The 22,877-nt window shown below is 45.6% G+C and overlaps 2 protein-coding genes across 2 annotated transcripts; one reads left to right on the forward strand and one right to left on the reverse strand.

Moving 5' to 3' along the window:
• Positions 1-14,315: 14,315 nt before the first annotated feature.
• rps29 (ribosomal protein S29) lies at positions 14,316-15,382 on the reverse strand. The gene is made up of 3 exons (XM_056428336.1): positions 15,273-15,382; positions 14,707-14,806; positions 14,316-14,406 (listed from the first exon to the last, which is right to left on the reverse strand). Exons 1-3 carry the CDS (start codon positions 15,332-15,334, stop codon positions 14,398-14,400), a joined length of 171 nt encoding a protein of 56 aa, XP_056284311.1. The 5' UTR covers positions 15,335-15,382; the 3' UTR covers positions 14,316-14,397.
• Positions 15,383-16,592: 1,210 nt separating this feature from the next.
• Positions 16,593-20,016, forward strand: mgat2 (alpha-1,6-mannosyl-glycoprotein 2-beta-N-acetylglucosaminyltransferase). Its single transcript, XM_056428335.1, has 2 exons — positions 16,593-16,729; positions 18,301-20,016. Exons 1-2 carry the CDS (start codon positions 16,648-16,650, stop codon positions 19,860-19,862), a joined length of 1,644 nt encoding a protein of 547 aa, XP_056284310.1. The 5' UTR covers positions 16,593-16,647; the 3' UTR covers positions 19,863-20,016.
• Positions 20,017-22,877: the final 2,861 nt, after the last annotated feature.

Consider the following 22,877-nt stretch of genomic DNA (forward strand, 5'->3'; position numbering starts at 1 on the left):
ATACGTGAAGGAACAATCGACTGCCCTTTTATTCCCTCAGACATTTTAAGGGTTGACCTCTCGATTCCAGGAAGGGCAGTCTTGAAGAATTAGCTCACACGTGGAACCGAATGCCCTCTTGTGTCAAGGTCTCTCAGCATATGCACCCGCGGAGGTTTTGGCATGCGATTTTGCCCCCAAAAAAGCAGCTTGGAAGAAGTGTATGAAGCAGTAATGGATACGTAAAGGCTGAAGGGAGAGGCAGAGGCGAGGGCGAACTCGGACGATCAAAGAAATGTCGAGTGGCGATGCTTCCCTTTTTAAATTACTTTAATAAATAACACTTTGAGATCCCCTGTCATTGCCCCCACGGTGATCCTCTCTGACATTTATGAATTAATAAAAAGACAGCAAAATGTCAGCGTATCTATTTGTAGCCCGGGTAGTATTTGTGTACACTGACTTTGTGTAGCACACACTCTTTTTTGAAATACACACAGGTGAACACATGTAAAGTCTAAAATGGGGAACACGTATTTTTTCCCTTGGTTTGCTCTTTCTCATTGCCATATATTACACACACACACACACACACACACACACAGAGTAATATAACATCAGCTACTCTAAACGAGGCCACTAAATGGCATGCACCAGATACATAATGAAGATACACACTGTGTATTCAGTCAAAATTACCTATTTGGTTTCCCGCACCGTGGAGCTTGAGAGAGGCTTAGCGGCTTCATGGAGGGAGCTCTTGCTGTTCCTTGAGCAGGCTGGATAGAAGCATGCTGGGTGTAACCGTGATTGGCTATGACAGCCATGCCCCAGTGTGTCGTTCATTCAAAGCACAAAGTGAGCTTTGTCCATTTTTTTTTGGTGGGTGGACGGGCGAGCGAGGGGGGGGGGGGTACAGAGACTAGATGAATGCATTAAAAGTGTGCATTTCCCAGCCAGGTGGAATCAGACAGGGTCTTCTTTAAATGACAGATGAGCTGGGAGACCATCTACATACATCCCGTCTCGCCAGACTGATCAGGAGAAACAGCGGGAGCGTGGCGGGATTTCGGAGTTAATAATTTCATGAGAGGCTGAACACTGTGAGAATTACACCAGGCAGACAGAAGCCTGCTTATTTTTCCGCACTGGGTCGGATGGTATTTCTCGCCCGACGGCTTTTTTATTCCTCCGTTGAAATAAATCTCAAGGTCAGACGCAGAAAACACCGTGCTATTCCCTCCATTTTGGACCCATCTGTTACAGTAAACATGGCGCATTGCTAACGCAATCAGCGGATCCTGGCACGGCGCATGCCAGATACTTGTGGAACGTGTTTTTACATGACGTTTTTCCTTTCATTTCACTCCCCGCGTCAAATGATTCATTTTGGACGTTTTATAGCTCTTCTGTAATCGGCTTCTGCGTGACACCCCCACCAGGCTGCTGTGGATGGAGTTCCACCACTTGAATCCAACCGCACGTTTATGTTCTGAGTTCTCATTTAAAGAGCATGGTAACAACTGGCACCGGTAGTAGCATAATTTTAAAAAATGTCTTTGCTCAAGTCTGGTAATGTGAAAGATCTGCAGCACCATCCAATTATAAGTAGTCAGTGTCAAAATAGGGTCACTGCAGCTGCTTAATCTCAACAACAAAAAAGCACTATAATAAACCTGGCTTCCAATCCTCTGTAAATGTAGATGTTAGACTGATTTATTGTTTTAATTTTGTATTCTACTTTTGCTAAATGAGAGTGAAAATATCCAAATCACGCGAAGCTAATCAATGTTTTTTGGGTCATTACGCGACGTGAAACTTTGGAATTGAGGTAATGTTTGATTTCTTTTCAAATGTAAAAACATTTTACGTCACTGTTAAGTTTTATCTGTCATGTAAGACGTGTCGACCATATCCCACTGCTTTATTCCTCAGTAAACACCTCATGTGTGAGCAAGCAAACGTTACTTCTGGTAGTTAGTCCCGTTAGCTTGTTAGCAGTGTAAACACTGGTGAACTTGCGACTTTTAGTCCCATTCGCTTGTTAGCGGTGTAAACCCTCATGACTTTTAGTACCGTTAGCTAGATAGTGGTGTGAAACCCTCGTGACTTGTGTCCCATTAGCTCGTTAGCCGTGTAAACCCTACTTACCTCACGACTTTGAGTCCCTTTAGCTAGTTAGCGGTGTAAACTCTCGTGAACTCGCGAGTTTTAATCCCGTTAGCCAGTTGGCGGTGTAAACCCTCGTGACCTCGTGACTTTTAGTCCCATTCGCTACTTAGCAGTATACACCATTGTGACCGTGCGTTAGTTTCTTCTTCCACTGGGGTAAACTTCCAGAATATACCACGGGTCTAACTTTTAGTCCTTTGATTTATTGACTTGCCTATCTCAACTTTATACAAATTCATATTCATTTTCCGAAGAAAAAAAAGTACTCTCAAGAAATGGCCTTGTTTGAGAGGTTCTAAGAAAATAAGCCTGTTACACCAGAAGGACACCAGTCAATTCTGTGACTCCCACTCGTGTTGTGCTTGTGTGAGCCGTCTGAATTCCTCAAACCTTCAACCCTTCCTATCTCTCATGGCGCCGGCCATGTCCGAGAAACCATTCGTTATGCAGGTTCATGAGATCAAGTGAGTGTTTGTCATTCCCAAGCACACTCCTTCACAGTGGTCGGCTGCCTGTCTCCCCGCGATACCGCGGCGAGGAGGAAAAACGGCGTGACACGCACCGCGGTCATCTGCCGCCTCGCCGAGAAGGAATGCACTTCTCGTGTGTTGCTCTGGTTTGCTCCAGTGTTACATCGATTTCCTGGCAAGATGGTCAGGCAGACGGCGTTCGCTGCAGCGGTCCGGTTTTTACTGTCAGTCATGCAGCAGCTGCGCGTGTTCTGCTGGAGATAAAAGAGATACACACACACACACACACACACACACACATCGACAGTCACAGCAGGCAAGAGAGTGACCCCCGCAAATAGAGATGAGGTCACTACAACCGATACAGCCGGAGCTGGTGCCTGGAGACCGGAGGCCGTGCAGCAGCGAGTACGGCGTGTTCTCCAGAAAAGGTCAGAGGTCGGGACGAGCGAGTCCCCGCCGCTCGTCCTCAGCGGCGGGCACAGAGGACAGGGAGCCGGTGACATCACACAGGGCTCTCGCTCGCCGTGACTCACAGACACTAATTATGGTTTCAACCTCCTGCTCTCGCTCAGTTTGACTCCGCTTCACCTCAGCGCTGACATTTCCACCTGCGACATTTTGACAGTCTCTCTCAGATCTCACGTTCTTCTTCTCTCGCCTCCCTCTCTCTCTCACACACACATCCATGCATGCGACGATTAAGTCCGACAGCAGAAATTATCTTTCAACATCTCGCTCTCTCACTTTCCCGTCGTGGACTTTGGCCTTTTTTTCTCTCCGGGAAAACAGATTTTCAGCTCCTGTGAGAGCAGAGGAGCAATTTTGTGAACTCCAAGAGGAAATACACCTAATGGGACTAAAGCTCCGGCACTTGACTGCAAAAAAAAAAAAGCCAACATGTGCTGGGCTAAAACCTTTTTATAGCGATAAGGATGATTCCCTACATCCACTCCAAGACCGCTGAATAAAGATCGGTGTAAAGGTTGAAGATGCGAGGCGGCGGCGAGAAGCTATAAACTTTGTATAAAAAAAAGAAGAAGAAAAAAAAGCTCTATAAATATAGAGAGAGGAAGTAATACGAAGGGTTCGGTCTGCGGCGGCAGTGGGTGTTTTTTTTGTTTGCGCTCCCGGTTAGCGCTCGGCTGGCTGATATGAAGGATCCTTGGCAGAGCAGTGAGCCAGCACACCTGAGGAGTAAACAGGACTGATGCTGATAGACCCTGACACAGAGTGATAAGCGCCCCCCTACAATCCCACCGGTGCCGTCCACGGCGGTGCAGAAACCTTATCGCGGCGCGCACCGAGCTCCCTTCGCTCGCATCGGCTGGCGACCGGCCCCGAGAGGCGCGGCGGCCCCGCCTTCCCGGGGCGTGACGTAGGCAGCGCTACCCACGGCGGAGGCTGGAAATTATACTTGACTCCGCCGATTATTCATCTCATCTCGGCAATCGGCGTGTTTTATTAACATCCCGAGGCTTGATTGAGCACCACTCCAGATCCGAGTGGAATGATGGAGAGCGCGGGGCTATCTTGGAAAGAGAAAATGTGTGAAGGGATGCCAAAGTTACACCAGTTCTATGTAAATTGGCGAATACAGATATCTCCGTGTAAAATGATGTGTAGGCTGAGAAAAGAAAATCAAGTCTGGTTACCGTAAAACGTTTCTTTGCAAGGCGAGGTAGTCGAGGAAGTCGAAGTGCACCCAGTCACTCGTGAAAATACGTAGTGATAGCAGTATTAGTCATAACAACTGCACGCGCCCACGGTGGGAAGTGGGAATGGTAATGAGAGGCGTAAAAACTGAAGGACATTTTCAGGAAGTAGGTACAGTCCTACATTAAAGTCAAAGGAAACATGTCTAGTGTCTACTAGACCTGCAGTCAGGTGTGTTGGCAATACCAAAAGGTGGTTTATTAATCGTGTTGTTATGCTTGGGCGGGCTCAGACACCCTCTGGCCATACGCGCTATCAAGATTACCTCCAGCCTTGGTCCACAAGACCATTTCCAACTTCTATCACAAGTGTTGATGTGTCTTTTAAGTACCATTTTATATATATATATATATATATATAAAATGGTACCATATATATATATGCATTACACGCAATTTAAAAAAATCTAAAGTAGTTATTTTTACTTTTTTCGTTTTATTGATTTCCATAAGCTGAACTAAGTCTATATCATCAATCCATACCAGCTCTTAACTCTTTGTGCTTATAGTTTCTATTGACCGGTCTCCATTGATCTCTCTATCAGTTTATACACACACACACACACACACACGCCTGATCAATCGTAACCTGGCTTTAACTGATCACTCTCAATTACGCCAATCAGAGTTCGGTCTGCTGATACCCTGAGATATCTAACAATGTGGACTCTGCATCATGTTTACCGGTATCGGATCCTCTGATCGGCGGACAGACGGCAATGGATCGTCGGCGTGAGAGATCCAAAGAGTAGCCGGGCCCTCGACTGCTGCAGGCGAAGCAAACACCGAGTCCACGGAGAGAGGAGGGGGGGGGGACCGAAATATCTCAAAAAAACAAACGACGTGCCCAAACTATCCTCTGCTGCGTGACTTCTCAATCCTGCACTCGAGTGGTTTAAACCTCTCTAGGGGGAAAACAGTGTAAGTTATAGTCACCGGTACACGGAGTTCTCTCGGCACAGACTGTGCAGTAAATATAACGGCGGGGGGGGGGGGGGGGGGGATACAGAAGGGATGTACATAACCCCTTCATCTGAAACGCACTGTACCTTCGTGAGATCGTGTCGGAGCGGCTGTTGAGCTAACGTGGGAAGGCTACTCTTGGCACGGGTGGGCTCTCCACAAAGAGGGGGGGTGGCGTTCGCTTCACGACAGTTGGTGTAAATGACTCTGAAAAGGTTCTGTTAATATGGTGACTATTTCTCGTAAGCCTTTATTTTGTAAGTGACTTTGTTTTTTTTGGGGTCCTTATATTTTGAAGTTATTCTGACGGACCGGAAGTAGATGTAAATATCGTAACACGACGTACGTTAGCTAGGTGTACTGAAAGAAAAAAGGGTGTTCATGAGTATTTTTCTTACTTTATGAACGGCTACGCACCGAGCTGGAACCGGAACACGGTATTTTGTGATTTATTTGGGCTTTGACGACATGTTGAGTTGACTATTTCCCGTAAGCCTTTATTTTGTAAGTGACTTTGTTTTTTTTGGGGTCCTTATATTTTGAAGTTATTCTGACGGACCGGAAGTAGATGTAAATATCGTAACACGACGTACGTTAGCTAGGTGTACTGAAAGAAAAAAGGGTGTTCATGAGTATTTTTCTTACTTTATGAACGGCTACGCACCGAGCTGGAACCGGAACACGGTATTTTGTGATTTATTTGGGCTTTGACGACATGTTGAGTTGACTATTTCCCGTAAGCCTTTATTTTGTAAGTGACTTTGTTTTTTTTGGGGTCCTTATATTTTGAAGTTATTCTGGCGGACCGGAAGTAGATGTAAATATCGTAACACGATGTACGTTAGCTAGGTGTACTGAAAGAAAAAAGGGTGTTCATGAGTATTTTTCTTACTTTATGAACGGCTACGCACCGAGCTGGAACCGGAACACGGTACTTTGTGTTTTATTTGGGCTTTGACGACATGTTGAGTTGACTATTTCCCGTAAGCCTTTATTTTGTAAGTGACTTTGTTTTTTTTATCTTGAAGTACTTCCAGCGAGAACCGGAAGTAGATGTAATTCTCGTAACATGACTTTGCAAAAAAGTACGTTAGCTAGGTGTACTGAAGGAAACAGGTGTTTGTTTGAGTATTTTTATAACTTTATGAACTGCTACGCACCGAGCTGGAACCGGAACACGGTACTTTGTGTTTTATTTGGGCTTTGACGACATGTTGAGTGACTTTATTATTTTAATTTTGATCAGATGCTAATGCTAGATTTTAGCGAAACCGCCCGACCATCAGCACCCAGAGGTGTCAGAGGATGCAGAGATCCGCCATTTTTTTGTTGGTGTGTATCTGGAAGTGGCGTGCGAGAGAGAGATGGGGGGGGGGGGGGGGGAGCGGATGAGTGCTTGGAAAATTAATACGAAACAAGCGGCGCATTAGGGACTGTTTTGTCAACAAACAAACAAAGACGGCGCTCCGCAGCCGTCCTCCGTGTCACTCGAGAGGAAAATGGCCCCTCTCGGCGACGATGGCGTGAAGGACCGCGCGCGTCACATTTAATGGCAGTTATTTTCTGACGTGTCGGCCGTGTCCCGCGCGTAATATCCAGAGGCATAATGGTTGCGGTAGGAGTGGGGTTAATACAGAAATAAGTGAGGAGGGCTGGAAGTGGAGGAGAGCCGGCTGTTTCTTTTAGTTTTTTTTACAGCACTCTGTCGCTCCGATCCTCTCCGGCTGCATCATTCGCACATTCAATCCCGGAGAATGGAGCTGCATCTGTCACATTGTCGCTCGGTGAATCATCCTCCGTCTGAATTACCTCCTTCAAATATTCCAAATGGAAAAGGGGGAGGTGGGTCGGGGGAGGGGGGGGGTATAAAATAAATAAATATATTTAAAAAGCCCTGCCCATCGCTCCAAAACCCCACGCCCGGTAGAGAGGCGTTGTCACGGAAACCACGCAGCCGCTTTTAACGCTCTCAACTCGTGTGACAGTTCATTTCCTCCCCTGGATGAGAAGCCGTAAGAGAGGCCGAGGGAAGGCAACCTAGAGGGGGAGGGGGGGGAGAATTAGCGACCACTAACAAGATGGCAGCTGTTTGCTCACCATCTGTTTATCATATCAATGCAATTCGGGATTTTTAAAAATAATGTCAGAGCGATTCTGCAGCGGCAAACGTTCACGTGGCGCAAAATAAAATGAATGTAAACGCCGTATCGTTCCATCACTTCTGCATCTTCTCCTCCTGTCGCCCACCCCCCCATCCCTCCACCCCCACCCCCCCCCCCCTCCGGCGACAGGTGTCAAGCATCCCGAAGACGTCCCGCTTCTCTAATATGCACCACACAAATACGATGTTCATGCAAATCAAGTTTAAATATCAGCTTCCTCTCGGGCTGTCTCGGAGATTCATAAATATGGGTAATTACTTTTTTTCCTTTCTTCCCACGGGTCATATTCAGGCCAGACGTCGTGAAATCAAAAGGTTAACATCCAACGCGGTTATGGGCTGATATTTCCGTATTTGCGTTTTAAAAAAAGGAAATTAGGGTTCCGGCTCGTCCTCTCGGAGGCAAACAGGACCTCCCGGTACATTCACGCCTTTTCAGCCCGGCGGATGCCCGCTCTATATGTGCAAGACGGTAATGGGAGATTATAGCAGGAGACCAAAGTGAGCTTTACGTGGGTGTGATTGGCCCGCCGTGACCCGCGCGAGGGAAATAAATTACATCATCCTGGTCGCCCGGAGGAGAGCTGGAAGAAGAAGGTCCTGCGTGACACCATTTCTCTGCGGTTTCTCTAAAGGCCACTGTTTGATCTTTTTACATTCACCAGTTATATTCCCCCCCCCCCCCCCCCCCCCCGACTGTCCCAAAGCGGCATGCGGCGCGAGGCGACATCACGGGAGGCCGGGCTGACGGGCAGTTTTTTTTCAGGGGGTCGTTTGCGACTAATACCTTCGCCTTGGGCCTCGATGGCGTTCTCTCTCTCTCTCTCTCTCTCTCCGGCCACTCGTTTTACTGGACCCGCCCTCGGTGAGCGACTCGCAGCCTCCTCTTCTGTTTCCCGCGGCGCCGTAAATACGGCGATGTGTTTGAACGTCGGCGCTTGCTTCTCTTTTTCCTGCTCCAGCTGAACTCTCAACTTCAAATGAACGGCGTGGCGTATTCAGATAGACTCGCCCCGATCGCGGACGCTTTCCTTTTTATTTCTTCTCCATCTACTATCTTACTCTGTCTTTTCTTTTTTAATGATTTCTCCTCCACTGCAACTGAAGAGCTCCTCCCCAGAGAGGCACAACACCTCCTGTCCCCTCGCCTCCCCAAAAAAAAGCGCTCCACGCCTGCCTCCCAGTTTCAGCGGTGGTGCAACACTGCCCCCACAGGTGCGTCCGGGTACTGCATCCTCTTTCGTTTTGTTTTTTTTACAGCAGACCGTAAGAAGTCTTTTTGGCTTAGGAAAGATTCCTAATGGAGGTGAACCGACCCCGGAAGTATTTAAGTGTAAATGTTGAATCCCATTTTTTTTATTCATAGTGCAGAAAACTTTGAATTATGATCTGTGGCATCATGTAAATCTGTCTGACGCAAACTCTGTCGCAATCCATGAGGATCAAGTGCTATGAGCTTTTTTATTTAAAAAAATAAGTAATTTATGTTTCTCACATTGATGCTATACGTCTGCATATCTCTGAAAGAACACATCTAGCAGCGCGCCGACCATTACAAGACACGTCAAATACCAAAAGGCTTTCAGCGGCGTACTTTCTTTCACTCCTGGCTGAGCACTTATATCTTCAAAATGTGAAATTACAGTGACAAAGAGGTGGAAGTGTTTTTTTCTCTCAATCTGCCCCAGTTTTCAAAGATTGTTAGACATTTCAAATTCCTTCCTAAACCTGTTGGTTTAGCTCCGGCCATTAATCATGCTTATTCATATTCGGGTTCATGCTGGTGTCAGGCGACAGACGTTCTTGTGCTTCGCGGGAAAGTGTGCAAGCTGGGAAAAAAGCACAGTGTCCACCTCAGAAGGCTCTACCCTGTAAGTGCATTTCTTTATTCCCCTGGAGAAAACATATGTGGAGGTAGAATTGCGAGGTGAACAAAAAAAACTGACTGTTACAGCGGTTCTGCACAGTTCTAAAGCTTTCTTTGAATTTGATATCCTTTTCTGTAGTAACAACAGTCAGGTGGAAAATGATCTCCACCACTTCAACAAAGCAATGGGTTTTAAATAAATGAAATAAGTCAGACTTTCTCTCTGCACTAACGTCCCCAATTCATTGTCACCGTTGTTGTTTTTATATTGCACGTACATGTTGCTAATCTGTTTTCTTTAATGTCTTTTATACACTTATCCTACTATTTGTAAATTACATGTCTGTGTGTCGAGAGCGTAGTGTAAGCGGAGTCAGATTCCACGTCTGTGCACACGTGGCCAATAAAGCTGTTTCTGATCTTGCCCAAACTTCAAGGGGGCGGGGCCACAGGTGTGACCGACGCCACTGACGATGGCTCTGTTCTATTGGAGCGTCCCAGTGAGCACCTGAATGGAAAGCCGCCGTCATTGAATTCAAAAATTACAAATTTGCCTCAGAGGGCTTTACAATCTATACGCATACGACAGCCCTGACCTTTGACCTCACATCGGATCAGGAAAAACTCCCAAGAAATAGTAAAAACCCTTTCAGGGGGGGGGGGGGGGGAAGACACCTTCAGGAGAGCAACAGAGGAGGATCCCTCTCCAGGATGGACAGAAGTAGATGTAATGTGTACAGAAGGAATCATTACAGAGTTACAACACATTCAATGAGTGTGACAGAGTGTATGAATAGTTGGTAGTCGGCATGGACCCCGATCCAGACCTCCGTGATCCATCAGGCAGATGGAGGTAGAGAGGAGGAGTGGGCGGGGCATCAGCAGGGCCATGGCATCAGTCAGAAGGACTCCGGAGAGGAAGCAGAGTTAATAATGTGCAATGGAGATGAAAATCCATCCATAAGTCATCATTGATGTTATTGATTTCACCTACGCGGCAAAAACACGTCAGCCGCATTCTACTTTGACCTTCCCTCGCCCTCTGTGACCCCCCCCCCCCCCCGTCCTCCTCCACCCTCCCTACGAACACCACAAGACCGCTCGTTTCTTCTTCCCGTCGCGTGATTGCCTAAAAAGCAATTTCTCCCGTTTTCCCGCGATCCGTCCCCGAAATCTACCGAGAGATGAACGTCGGCTGAAGTCGCCTGAGCCTAAATTGAGGCTTTGGAGCCGGAGGAGGCTTTACTCGACAGCGGTTTTGAGAGAGAGTTAGAGGCCGTGTTTGCCTGGAATGATTGAGTCCGGAGTAAAGCTCAGCGTGGCTCACGGCTCGCTTCTCGAGGTGAATACACAGACGCCGGCGTGGGGGAAGCTCTCCTCCAAACACCACTGTGGTTATTGGTGTTTGTAGCTGTTGATATCAGGGTTGCCAGGTCTGTGTGACAAAACCAGCCCAATGGCCAATAAAACCAGCCCAAAAACCAGCCCAATATCAGAACTCAAAATATGCCCGTGCCAAACCATATACACTGCTTTTAAAGTCCATGTGTGCACGTGCTGATCTGGAGTCAGTTTGGTAGGATTTGGGTATAAATAAATTATTTCAATTAAAATATGGATTTTTATTTAACCCTTGTGTCGCCTTCGGGTCATTTTGACCCGATTCAATGTTTAATGTCGGTGTTCTTTCGGGAGTCAACAAACAAACACAAAGTACCTCACACTTAAACTTGGAAAACAATATTAATTCTAATAATTTTCGGGAGATTTTAATAGCTGGGGTCATATTGACCTCAAGGGTAAAATATGTTTGTAAATATAAAGGTAACAGGAGGGTTAAACATTGAATCGGGTCATATTGACCCGAAGGCGACAGGAGGGTGAAACATTGAATCGGGTCAAATTGACCCGAAGGCAACACAAGGGTTAAAGATATTCATGTAATTTGCATGCAAAATAGGTCTACCCGAACCAGCGGACAACAAATTCAACCTGCGGCAACACTTCAAATGTAGCCCAATTCCGCGGGAAAACCGCGGACCTGGCAACACTGGTTGATATGGACGATCGAGGATGTTCTCAACCTCTCCGGTAACCGAAAGTAAAATGTGAGCATCGAGAAAACAAAACATCCGGTGATTATGAATAGTTAGAGCGGCTTACATCGCGGCCTCTAAATGGCTTCGTAATGTCACAGTGAGAATAAACGGCCTCCACCTCCACCGTCCACTTGTTTCTCTCCAGTTCATATTTGTACGATGTGTTCTCTCTGCGGCGCGGCACTCTTTCCTCTTTCTTTCTTTTCTTTGCCGTCCATCACTCGGCTCAAGTGCCTCTCGGTCGAACAATCGAGAGAAGGGAAAAAAAAGCGCCGTAAACCCCGCCGCCCGGAGGGTTGTTACCATGTCAACCCGTGCGCGCCGGCGACATCTTCAATTCACTTATTTGCACCTTTAATGGGGGCGACGGGTCGGAAGGCCCGTGTGACGGGGCCGGTAAACCGAGCGCCCGTCGTCGTCGGGTTTACCTTCCACAGGGCTCTTACACATGTCGACCAATGGATTTCCAGGCCTTTTCAATGACTTTTCAACAAATTTCCATGACCAAACTGAAATCTCGGTATAAACATGAACAATTTAGAAAATGTTGCGTATCGAAAAACATATTAATTATTTAAAACTCGGCGTGAATGAACATGTGATTATAACAAATTTCCAGGACTTTTCCAAAACTTTTATGATTTAAAGTTTTTTCCATGACTTTTCCAGGCCTGGAGATGACCATTTTAAAATTCCATGACTTTTCCAGGTTTTACATGTCCGTACGAACCCTGCTTCCAGGTGTGAGGATGAGGTGGTGACCACGCCAAGACGTTTGAAAAAGGGGAGCGGGTAGCAGCTCATCTTGCACACACGGGCGCACTCTTTCACTCTTTCAGGACATGGAGTGATTTGTTTTCTTCTTTTCTTGCTCCTTGTACATCTTTGTGCATCACCAACAGGAAACATGAAAGACAACACCTCTCGGCCTCCTCCGGCTGACGCAACGCGGAGCGTGTGTGTGCTCATCCTTCTATGCATATGAGCTTATACACACACACACACACACATCTTATGTATGTACATGGACTACATTCAATTCCAGCCTCATGATGTATTTATCAGTGTGTTTGATTCAAAGTGCTTCATCTCTCGTCCTCCTGCAGAGTGGATTATGTTCATTTCATTGCAACCGACAGTCGTTCATTTTTGCACATTCACTGCATGTTTCCGCCGCCAGGGTAATAAAAAGGTGCCGCGACCCCAATTCTCTTTCATTATCATGTTTCTGAGCAGTTTGTTCCCTGAAATCTGTGAGTTGTGCGTTTTGTATTGTTATACGACCTTCACTTCGCCGTGATCTTATTTATTCTTTGCCCCGTTCCAATTTCCACAAATGGGATCATTAAGTTTCTCCCCGTAATCCCCGAGCGCACAAAGAGATCAGTTATTTATGATAAACAGGAGTTTGCCAAGCGTTATTTAACGGATGAGACGGGGACGGGGCCCAGACGTGACAGAGATAAATCCTCAAAGCGCAACGGCGTGAGCGAAATACCCAAAAAGATGCATGTTTTCAAACAAAATATAGATAAATAAAAGTAACGGCATAACTGAATATATATCGCCAGTGTTCCTTTAAACTTCCTGGAACCTCAAAAGCACCACGCAGGGACTGGAGAGACCTGAAATGATCTCTTCTTCTTCGCTCGGTGAGACGGTGCATATGAAGTATAAATATGATATATAAATGCCATTTTTCTCAGCGCTGCTGCTATTTTCATAGTCACGAGTTGTTTACGTGAAGTGCTGCTGCCATCTAGTGCTTCACTCCGAACCTTCTGCTTCGGAGACGAGAGGACAAAAGAAAAACGACTTCAGTAAATCCCGGGTCGACTCTACGTGGATCTGCATAGAATCTCACCTGCCAAGGTGCATTATGGGAGCGAATTGAGAGAGAATACCACGATTTCCGAGCCAAGAGGGACAATATTTAACACGTAGAAGCCAAAAAAACACTCAGCGGCGAGCAATTAGCCTCGCTCCAGGGGGCCTATTCGATTTCATTCATCTTGAACAAGAACGATAACCCTGCACGGTGTAAATTCCTAGTTGTGTGTGTGTGTGGGGGGGGGGGGGGGGGGCTTATCGGTTCATGCCGACTAAGGAATTAGTTTGCTCGGTGACAGTTCTAATTATGTACAGCTGCAGGCAGCAATTGTTCTACCTCCTTTCTGGTGAAAGCTCTGCACATGGTGTTTTGTTGGTCATTAATAAATCCAGTTTTATTGATTTTTTTTGTTTACACGTAGGTTATATTTGGCATCTTAAGCAGTCTGGAGAAATTAGAAGAGCAATTATATTCTTTAGTCCCCCCCCACCCCCCCAGCCATCGATCGTGTTGCATGGGTGCACCCGGGCGTTACGCCACAATTACAGAGATAAATACATCACATTACAAGAGTGAAAATAAGAACCCATTTCAAGTCTGAAGCGCGACAACAGGCCGGCAATAAATATATTATGAACGCAGCACTTTGTACCATTACCTGAGACGTTTAAAGACGGTACTCTGTTGTAGATTTAGGGGCAAATAATGTGTTTGCATAAATTGATTTTACATATTACAATCACAGAAAACTGTAGAAGAGCAATGCTGCACCCAAACACCAGTGGAAGGGACAAAAAAGGCCTAGTAGAGTTAAACTTTTGATAGTGTAAATATGTTCAGCAGTGTTGACAATCGTGTACCTTCCAGATGGTCGGATTCATTAAGAGGAAACTCAAATTATGTTGCAATAGAACAAATATCTGTTCAGATAACACTCATGTACGGCATGATCGTTTCACTTTAAATACACACAAGAGTCTTGAGTCTGTTGTGAAAGTCACGCTTCATGTTAGTCCTCAGCTTCCCTGCAGACATACATAAGAAACCACAACAATGCATTTAGTTTGGACAAAAAAACACATTTATTTGCAGTGCTAAATCATCCCATCACGGCCCACCGGACCCATCCGAGGAAGACATTTAATCCAGCTGTGTGGAAAGAGGACAACATAGGCATTAGTTCATGTGATATTCAGCATTATTGATACATGTGTGCTGTATGTACTATGAGCAAAGATGCCCCAAGAAACGACCAATTCTCAATTAAAACAGCTTGAAATAGTGAAATAACTAAATGCATTTCAACAAAGCGTGGGCCTCGACTGCAACACCTTGGTTCAAAGCCTTGTTGACAACCTGTGAGTATTAGATCAACAGTGTAGGTGACATGTAGAGCAATATGGTCGGGTGATTACCAAGATAATACAAAAAGTGGGCAACATTACTTACCTTGAGGAACCCGATGTCGTGGGCGTACTGCCTGAAGCACTGGCGGCACATGTTGAGCCCGTATTTACGGATCAGACCGTGTCTGTTCGAGCAAACCCGGCTGGGGAAAAAGAGATTGAGTTAATACGGTTGTCTTGTACATGAAAAATGTGTCTGTAGTTCGCATCCAGCCGTAAAAATGACCGCTACTAAAGAGCGGAAGTTCACGGACACACCACAAAGTTATTTATCCTTTTGATCCGCGGCTCTGAGACACAGCCACGATAGCTCACGACGTGAAGCTAGAATATTTACGAAGCAAAATACAAGATAATAACGTCCATAACTCGTTTTAACACGTTTTTAGCTTCTTTAGGACTCGAGTCGTTTTCCGTTTTCAGAAACTGCGAAACGCTCGCGCGGCTGCAACGCTCGCGCATCCTCCGCCGCCATATTGGCTACTGCGCAGCTCCCACGCGGTGGCCTATACGTTATAAATTCTCCCGTATCGGGATTCACAAACACCGTAAAACCGACTCGCTTCGACACAAGCATCGATAATTCACAGGTTTTAGGGCAAGACTGACCAGGATCGGGATCCCTGGCCGAATTTTCGGGGGTGACTCCAGTAGAGCTGCTGGTGGCCCATCTTGTCTCTTTCGCTCGAGTGTCGGAAAGGAAGAAAGAGGACTGCGCGTGCGCAAATGAAACTCTCCGAAGCGGCGTTTCCGGTCGCGGAGGATTTGAGTGGCGCCACCTGGCGGTCGGAGAAAACGGGAGTGCAGCGGGACGGCCTTGAGGTGGCGCTGCAGCCACAGACATAAGAGGTTCATGATGAGCGATGACAAGAGGCATTTAAATCGACAGGAGTGACATTAGGCATAAGAAAGATGTTCCTGTTATAATAATACAATGGGTGAAGTGGACAAACAAAGGGTGTTTAAGTGGAGGAAGATTGAATATGACAAAATATACAGATTATATATAAGAATATATGCTATATGTGTTGATGAGCGAATATAGTTTGTAATTTAGCCCAACATAACGATTTTTCTTTCCTTATTATCTACTGAACAACATTTGTTATCCTTGTTTGACACATTTGATTAATAAAATGTTTAGCTAATTAAATTACATTTAAATTAGATATAGATCATTCAAAATGAACAGGACGAGGTGGAACTCATCATGTTCCGGGTGTATTAATATCTGTTTAGATGATTAACCTACCTTAAAGAGAGGAGTACAATTTGAAATAAAGTGTTGTCAGACGGTCCTGTGTGTTTGTGAGCACACACCTCTTGTTCATAGTCCTTATTTTATTTTGGTACCACTTTGGAAATAGGCTGCTGATGCAAATATTTTTTTTAAATTGCATATGGAGACATAATTATTTTTTAGAAACTTGTGTGTAATCATGCAGGTTGAAATAATACTGTTCTAAAGAAAAACAACTTTATTCACCAATAATAGGGAGAAGAATGCTGGAGGAGCACAATGTAGAGAGCACACACACACACACAGACATATATATGTACATATATATGTATATATATTTATATATATACATGTATATATATACATATATATGTATATATACATATATAAATATATATGTATATATAAATATATGTATATATATGTAAATATATATACATATATATGTACATATATATATGTGTGTGTGTGTGTGTGTGTAATATTATTACGCCTTGATATTTGTTAAATATATCCCCTTAAATATTTAAAGGGAGAGTAATCCAATCCCACCCTAGGATGAGACAGCAGCAGGGATGCTATCATACATCGGGTGGCTCGGGTGCCCCCCTCTGGCGCAGTGCATTGTGGGACATCGGCACGCAGTGTTTCCGTATTTGGAAAAATCTTTCTTTTTTTTGGTAATTTTTTTTTTTTTTTTTTGCAGCCAACGCCAGCTGGAAGTTACGTCTCCATGCAGCCTGCATGCAACGCTATGGAAGAAAATGGGACGCCGCCGTACTGATGTGTCCCGGTGAACCGACCCGCACGGCTCCTCCAGTAGTCGGTAAGCGGCGCCGTTAGAACGCGGTTGTTTGCGGGGTCTTTTCCGCCATCGGACGCGGTTGTTGACGAGGTTCTTTGGTCCGTTCGGGGCGGCCAGTAAGTTGCTAGGCTACGCCGTTGCTAACTTGCCGTTAGCATTCTCGTGATGGAAAAGAAGCTGCGGTGCCAACTATTATGTGTGTAATATTATTAGTATCATTATTATTATTAATATTTTCTCCGGGAGCGTTTCGAGTTAAAACAAACGGGAACGTTTATATTGCGAGAAACCGCCGTTAGCCGGCTACTCACGGCTGCCACTACAACGCAGTGCATATTTACACGAGAAGAAGACAGCAACCAAACGCACCACAACGATGTGATGTGGATTAACGGGGGTAATAAAACACACGTGGGGGGTTAAAGAACTGCGGTACTTCCAGCTGCACCGGAGAACCGCGCAGGGACATGTACACGGCCACAAACTACTGTCTTCAAAGTACATATATAGCTAGATATATATATATAATATATACATCTATATATATCTAGAGATATATATTATATATATCTCTAGCTATGTATATATATATAGCTATGTGTATGTATATATATATATAGCTAGAGATATTTATATATATATATAGCTAGATATATATATATATATATCTCTAGCTATGTATATATATATAGCTATGTGTATGTATATATATATATAGCTAGAGATATATATATATTATATATCTATAGCTGTATTTATATTTAGCTAGAGATATATATATATATTATATATATCTCTAGCTATGTATATATATAATATGACAGTATTACTATCTTAAAGTTCAGGTTTATTGGCATTTTATAGTTGTTACCAGGAATATATTAATTGTAATTCTCACAGACCATGACACAGATAAATAAAGGGAGGGAGTAAAGAGACTATTTAATAAGGAAGAAAAGATGGAGGTTTGCTCGGCAGATCTGAGCAGAGAGGAGGGGGGAGGGGGGGGGGTGATGATCGATATTGATAATGCAGTTGAGGACATCGATTTATGCAAAGGGTATAATGTATAGAAAGCATGGGGGCAATAATAATAAAAACATTGATGATGTAACCGAAAGAGGAAGTGAGGGGAGGAGCAACCATGTGTTAAAGGAAATCAGTTGTTTATGTTGTTGTTGTTTCTTCTATTGGAGCTTATATTGATATGATCTCACCTTGTCATACAGGTGCAGATTTCCAGATTTCCGAGCTATTTTTTTATTATTTGTTGGGCTCCACATGCGTATTGTTCTGTTGCGCAACTCTCCGCCGCATTTCCAGGTCTTCATCAGCAAATGGAGTCGCCTCCGCTGCCGAGCCGAAACAATTAGTTGGTTGACAGAAAAGAAATCGATAACAATTTGGATAATCAGTTCCTTGTATAATTGGTTTGCTGGAGCATTTGCTCCTGAATAAAACATGAACGTCGCCGGCTTTTCTGCATACATGTGCCACATTGAGATAACATTTCGTGAGGAACTACAGGAATTAAGATTAGAGTGATGACAGTTGATGCACCGTATTGATTGATTTTGTATTTGTTCATTCAGGTGGTACCTGCGCCCTGCAACGGTCACGCCTTATGGAATATTCACCCGCCGTCAATGACACTCCAGCGGTCATAATTGCACTGGGAAAAACCCCCTGTGCTTTATTTTGTTTTTTTCCACCACGATTGTCTTCTCTCCCTTCGCAAAAAGAGGCTGACCCCCCTATCATGAGATTCCGGATCTACAAGAGGAAGGTGGTGATTCTGACCGTGGTGGTTGTCGTCTGCGGCCTGGCGTTCTGGAGCGGCGGCAGGCAGAAGAAGAGCGACGGCGGCCCGATCCCCAAGGAGGCCGAGGCGGCGAAGCGAAGCGGCGGCGGCAGCGTGAGCAGCAGCGGCGTCGTCAATCACATCCAGGCGCCGCTCACGCCCGCTGCCAGCCCGCCGCCGCCGCTCCCCGCCAATGACACGCACATGGAAAAGGCAAAGGACAAGGAGAAGATGCCCCACCCGGAGGTGGACAACGCCACGCTGGCCTTCCGCGGCATCGCCTTCCAGCTCAACTTCGACCAGACGATAAGAAACGAGGAGAAGTTCAAGGCGGCGCGGCGGAAGGACGACCTGGTCGTGGTGGTCCAGGTGCACGACCGGCCCGACTACCTGCAGCTGCTGGTGGACAGCTTGCGGAAGGCCCGCGGCGTGGAGAGCGTCCTGCTGATCTTCAGCCACGACCTCTGGTCCCCGGAGGTGAACCGAGTGGTGGCCGGCGTCGACTTCTGCCAGGTGCTCCAGATCTTCTTCCCCTTCAGCGTGCAGCTGTACCCCCACGAGTTCCCGGGCCGCGACCCCAACGACTGCCCCCGGGACATCCCCAAGGACGACGCCCTGAAGCTGGGCTGCATCAACGCCGAGTACCCCGACTCGTTCGGCCACTACCGCGAGGCCGAGTTCTCGCAGGCCAAGCACCACTGGTGGTGGAAGCTGCACTTTGCGTGGGACCGCGTGCGCGTCCTGAAGGAGCACGCGGGCGCCATGCTGCTGATCGAGGAGGACCACTACGTGGCGCCGGACTTCATCCACCTGCTGAGGCTGATGGCGGCGCTCCGGCGGGCGCACTGCGCCGACTGCGACGTCCTCTCGCTGGGGAGCTACGGCCACGTCGGCTACTCGGCCAAAGCCAACAAGGTGGAGGTGAAGGCGTGGAAGTCCACGGAGCACAACATGGGGATGGCGCTGAGCAGGGAGACGTACCGGAAGCTGCTCCGGTGCGCCGACGCGTTCTGCACCTACGACGACTACAACTGGGACTGGTCCCTGCAGCACCTGACGGTGTCCTGCCTGCCCGCCTACTGGAAGGTGATGGTGAGCGAGGCGCCGCGGGTGTTCCACGCCGGGGACTGCGGCATGCACCACAAGAAGGCCGCCTGCATGCCCGTCGGCCAGAAGACCAAGATCGAGAACATCCTGCAGGCGAGCGGCAACCAGCTGTTCCCAAAGAGCCTCCTGATCACAAAGAGACTGCCGGCCAACGGGGCCGGAGGCGTGGCCCCGCACGTGAAGAACGGGGGCTGGGGCGACATCAGGGACCACGAACTCTGCAAGAGTTACGTCCGATTACAGTGACCTCACACGCTACTGTTATATGTTATTGTCTCTTTTGCATCCTCCCTATAAAGAAAACAAAGAAAGCCTTTTAAAAGTCAATCTTTATGGACTATTCTTCCTATTGCCTGTTTCACCGGACTGTTAAAAAAATACAATAAAGACGAATGTTGGATTTCTGGCTTCTTTAACACAAATATGTCTTTGCAGCTAATTGTTTACGTGATTCCATCTTTTGTTTTGTAAGTTGCAATTAACAACAAAAATATACCCAAACTATTTATTGTTGTGGTTTCAATTCAAAAGCTGAAAGGGTTACTCAGGAATAGTGACCCATCAGGAGGGCGGTCATGCATTAGATAAACCTCACCGCGCATGAATAATTAATTGGAAAATATTTATACCACATTAATTATCTGAGATCAAAGGAGATCCTCTGAGACACCTTGTCCCATTTCAATAATCCCCCAACGTGTCTTATTTTCAACAGGTTTTCGAGAGGCTCATTACTTGAAGCGTGTAGGATTTATAGGGATGAAGGTTATTTATTTTATTTATTTTACATATTTTATTTTAATTATTTATATTTTTTATTTATTTTATTTATTTATTAATTTTTGAGGGTAAAGAGTCTACTGTCCAATTAATACTCCAGAGCAGAGGGTAGCGGTAATGCACCAATTATATAGATAACAACTGCCGTTGAAGAAGAAGAAGAAGAAGAAGCAAGTGATGCGTTCAAGACACCTGGCGCGTAGAGGACAAACCCAGCGTGTTTGACAGGTCTGTTTTCTCTTCGACAATTCAGCCACCAGTCTCTTTGTGAAGACATATTTTTTATATTTCACAGACGAATGCACACCTGTGCTTCTCCGCGGAACACCGAGACAACTTAGTTGTCGCCGTTGGAGGCGCATTTACATTTTAAGTGCTCAGACCTCCGTATCGATGGTTTCCGCCGAGGCCCCCCGGGGCTGCATTGATCCTCCTCCCTCCTCTCCTCCTCCACCCTTCCGGGAGAAAAAAAGAAAAGCTTAACAATGAAATAACTGCAAAGGTATATCGCTGATGTTGGATGCACAACATCCCAACGTATCTCGTGTCGCTAGTCCGAGGTCACGTGACGCACTGTGCAGCTTCTCCCACGGTGCAGGTTCCAAAATAATTGGGGCCCCGCACCTCGAGGGACAATGGCCGAGAATAGAGATCGGGGATGGGAGGAAGTGGCCCGGTGCTCTTGATTCGTGGCGACTAGCAGTTCAACTGATGCCGGAAGCCGCTCCGAAGAGCATTTGAGGGCAGGAAGAGAAACGAGAACACTGAGTTGTGCATGACGTCATTTGATGGCCCAATTATCCTTATTAACGATTTGTGATGCATGTATTTAAAACATTTATAAGACATCACAAGTGGACAAATTGACAAATGAAAGAGAAAAAAAGCAAAATTAATGAGTATTTTAATTATTTTTCTTCTTTAAAGAAGGCTGTTTCAGATGATAAGCCACTGTTATCAGTTATTTAAACATAATCAATCTAATCAATTGAGATCATCGTTCCTCTAAATGTGGAATCAAACCAATCAATCATATTTCATATTTGAGAATTTAATTATTTTCATATGTTTCCCGTAGATAACGATCACCCGGCTGTGCTTTAGTGTATTCTCTGCTTATTATATATTCCTGTGGAATCTGTAAAAGAAATGTCCATAATCTGGATAGGCATTGATATTTTTTTTCCAACCATTATCTTAAACCGTCTGCTTATTCTTCAGAGGCCCGTGGCTCGCAGAGAGAGAGCATTAATCATTCATAGAAGTTGCACACATCGCTAGGTAAACAAACCCCCGGGTCAATAGATATAGAGGCATGCAGACGAGGGAATTGCATCACTGGGAAAATGATTAAAAGCAGGCCCTTACAGCAGAGAGAGGATTCTCTCTCGATTCATCGAATACCAATCAAGTGGGACCCGTCCCTCCCTCCCCTCCCCCGAGGATGCAAGATAAATGTCGTTGTTTCCCGAGCTCCAGACCTCCGATTGGCCCGCTGGATGAAATGGTGGCAGGGCCTGTATGTCATGAAGGAAGGTAAAGACAACATAAAAGTGCACGGGGGGGGGGGGGGGCCTGACCCCCCGACGAGGGAGGTCGCTGACCCCCTGCTACGCCCTCTGCCCTCACCCCGATGCCACACAGGCGTGCTCGTGTTTCCTTCTAAAAGTGACTCGTAAATTATGGAGGAGCAGTTTTATCCCCCGACTTGGAATATAAAATATATATGAAGTTGTGTGGCGAAGTATTAGGACTGTATTTTATTTGGGGGGGGAGAGAGAGAAGTTATTTCCGTCATTATTATTATCCATATGAATTGTATATTTTTTGTGTTATGTCTTGGCAATATTATTGTTGCAACATTCATGAGAGAGAGAGCGAGAGCGAGAGTTCACTCAATGAGCTGAGGGGACATCTAATGCTCTCATTTGACTGGGCGACACTGCCCCCTAGCGGCAAATTCTGAAGAAAACAAAGTTTATTAAAAAACACTTTTTTCCACCTCTGCTTAATTCTCATATTGTCACATCTACTGTTCTGCTTTGTCTTTCTGCTGTTTGTTTATATATATACATATATATACATATATATGTATATACACAAATATACACACACATAATATATGTATATATATTTATATACATATATACACATATATATATACATACTATACATATACACATATATATACTATATTATCACTGTGACCATTATCAATAGCCCGAAGCTCCTCTGGTCCTGCCACGTTTGGCCTCTTCCTTGGACCCTGCACTCTCTGTCTTTATCAACATGCAGATGTATGTGGCCTCACGTGACTCAGCTCCACCCAAATATACCTTCTAAAGTCTAGTCAACCAGAATAAGCGAAACACACCTGTGCGATGGTTCAGGGTCTTTAATAAATGCTCCAATGCCCACTAGCATACTTAAAAACACTATTTATGCCAGGAAAAAAAAGGTTGACACTGCTTTTCCAATCCT

The sequence above is a fragment of the Pseudoliparis swirei genome, chromosome 12 (assembly GCF_029220125.1).
Source record: "Pseudoliparis swirei isolate HS2019 ecotype Mariana Trench chromosome 12, NWPU_hadal_v1, whole genome shotgun sequence".
NCBI classification, from domain to species: Eukaryota; Metazoa; Chordata; class Actinopteri; order Perciformes; family Liparidae; genus Pseudoliparis; species Pseudoliparis swirei.

Coding starts and splice junctions, on each gene's coding strand:
- rps29 (XM_056428336.1), bottom strand. CDS start 15,334: ATGGGCCACCAGCAGCTCTACTGGAGTCACCCCCGAAAATTCGGCCAG. Junction 14,807..15,272: donor GGCCAGGGATCCCGATCCTG/GTCAGTCTTGCC, acceptor CTTTTTCCCCAG/CCGGGTTTGCTCGAACAGAC.
- mgat2 (XM_056428335.1), top strand. CDS start 16,648: ATGCAACGCTATGGAAGAAAATGGGACGCCGCCGTACTGATGTGTCCC. Junction 16,730..18,300: donor CACGGCTCCTCCAGTAGTCG/GTAAGCGGCGCC, acceptor TTGTTCATTCAG/GTGGTACCTGCGCCCTGCAA.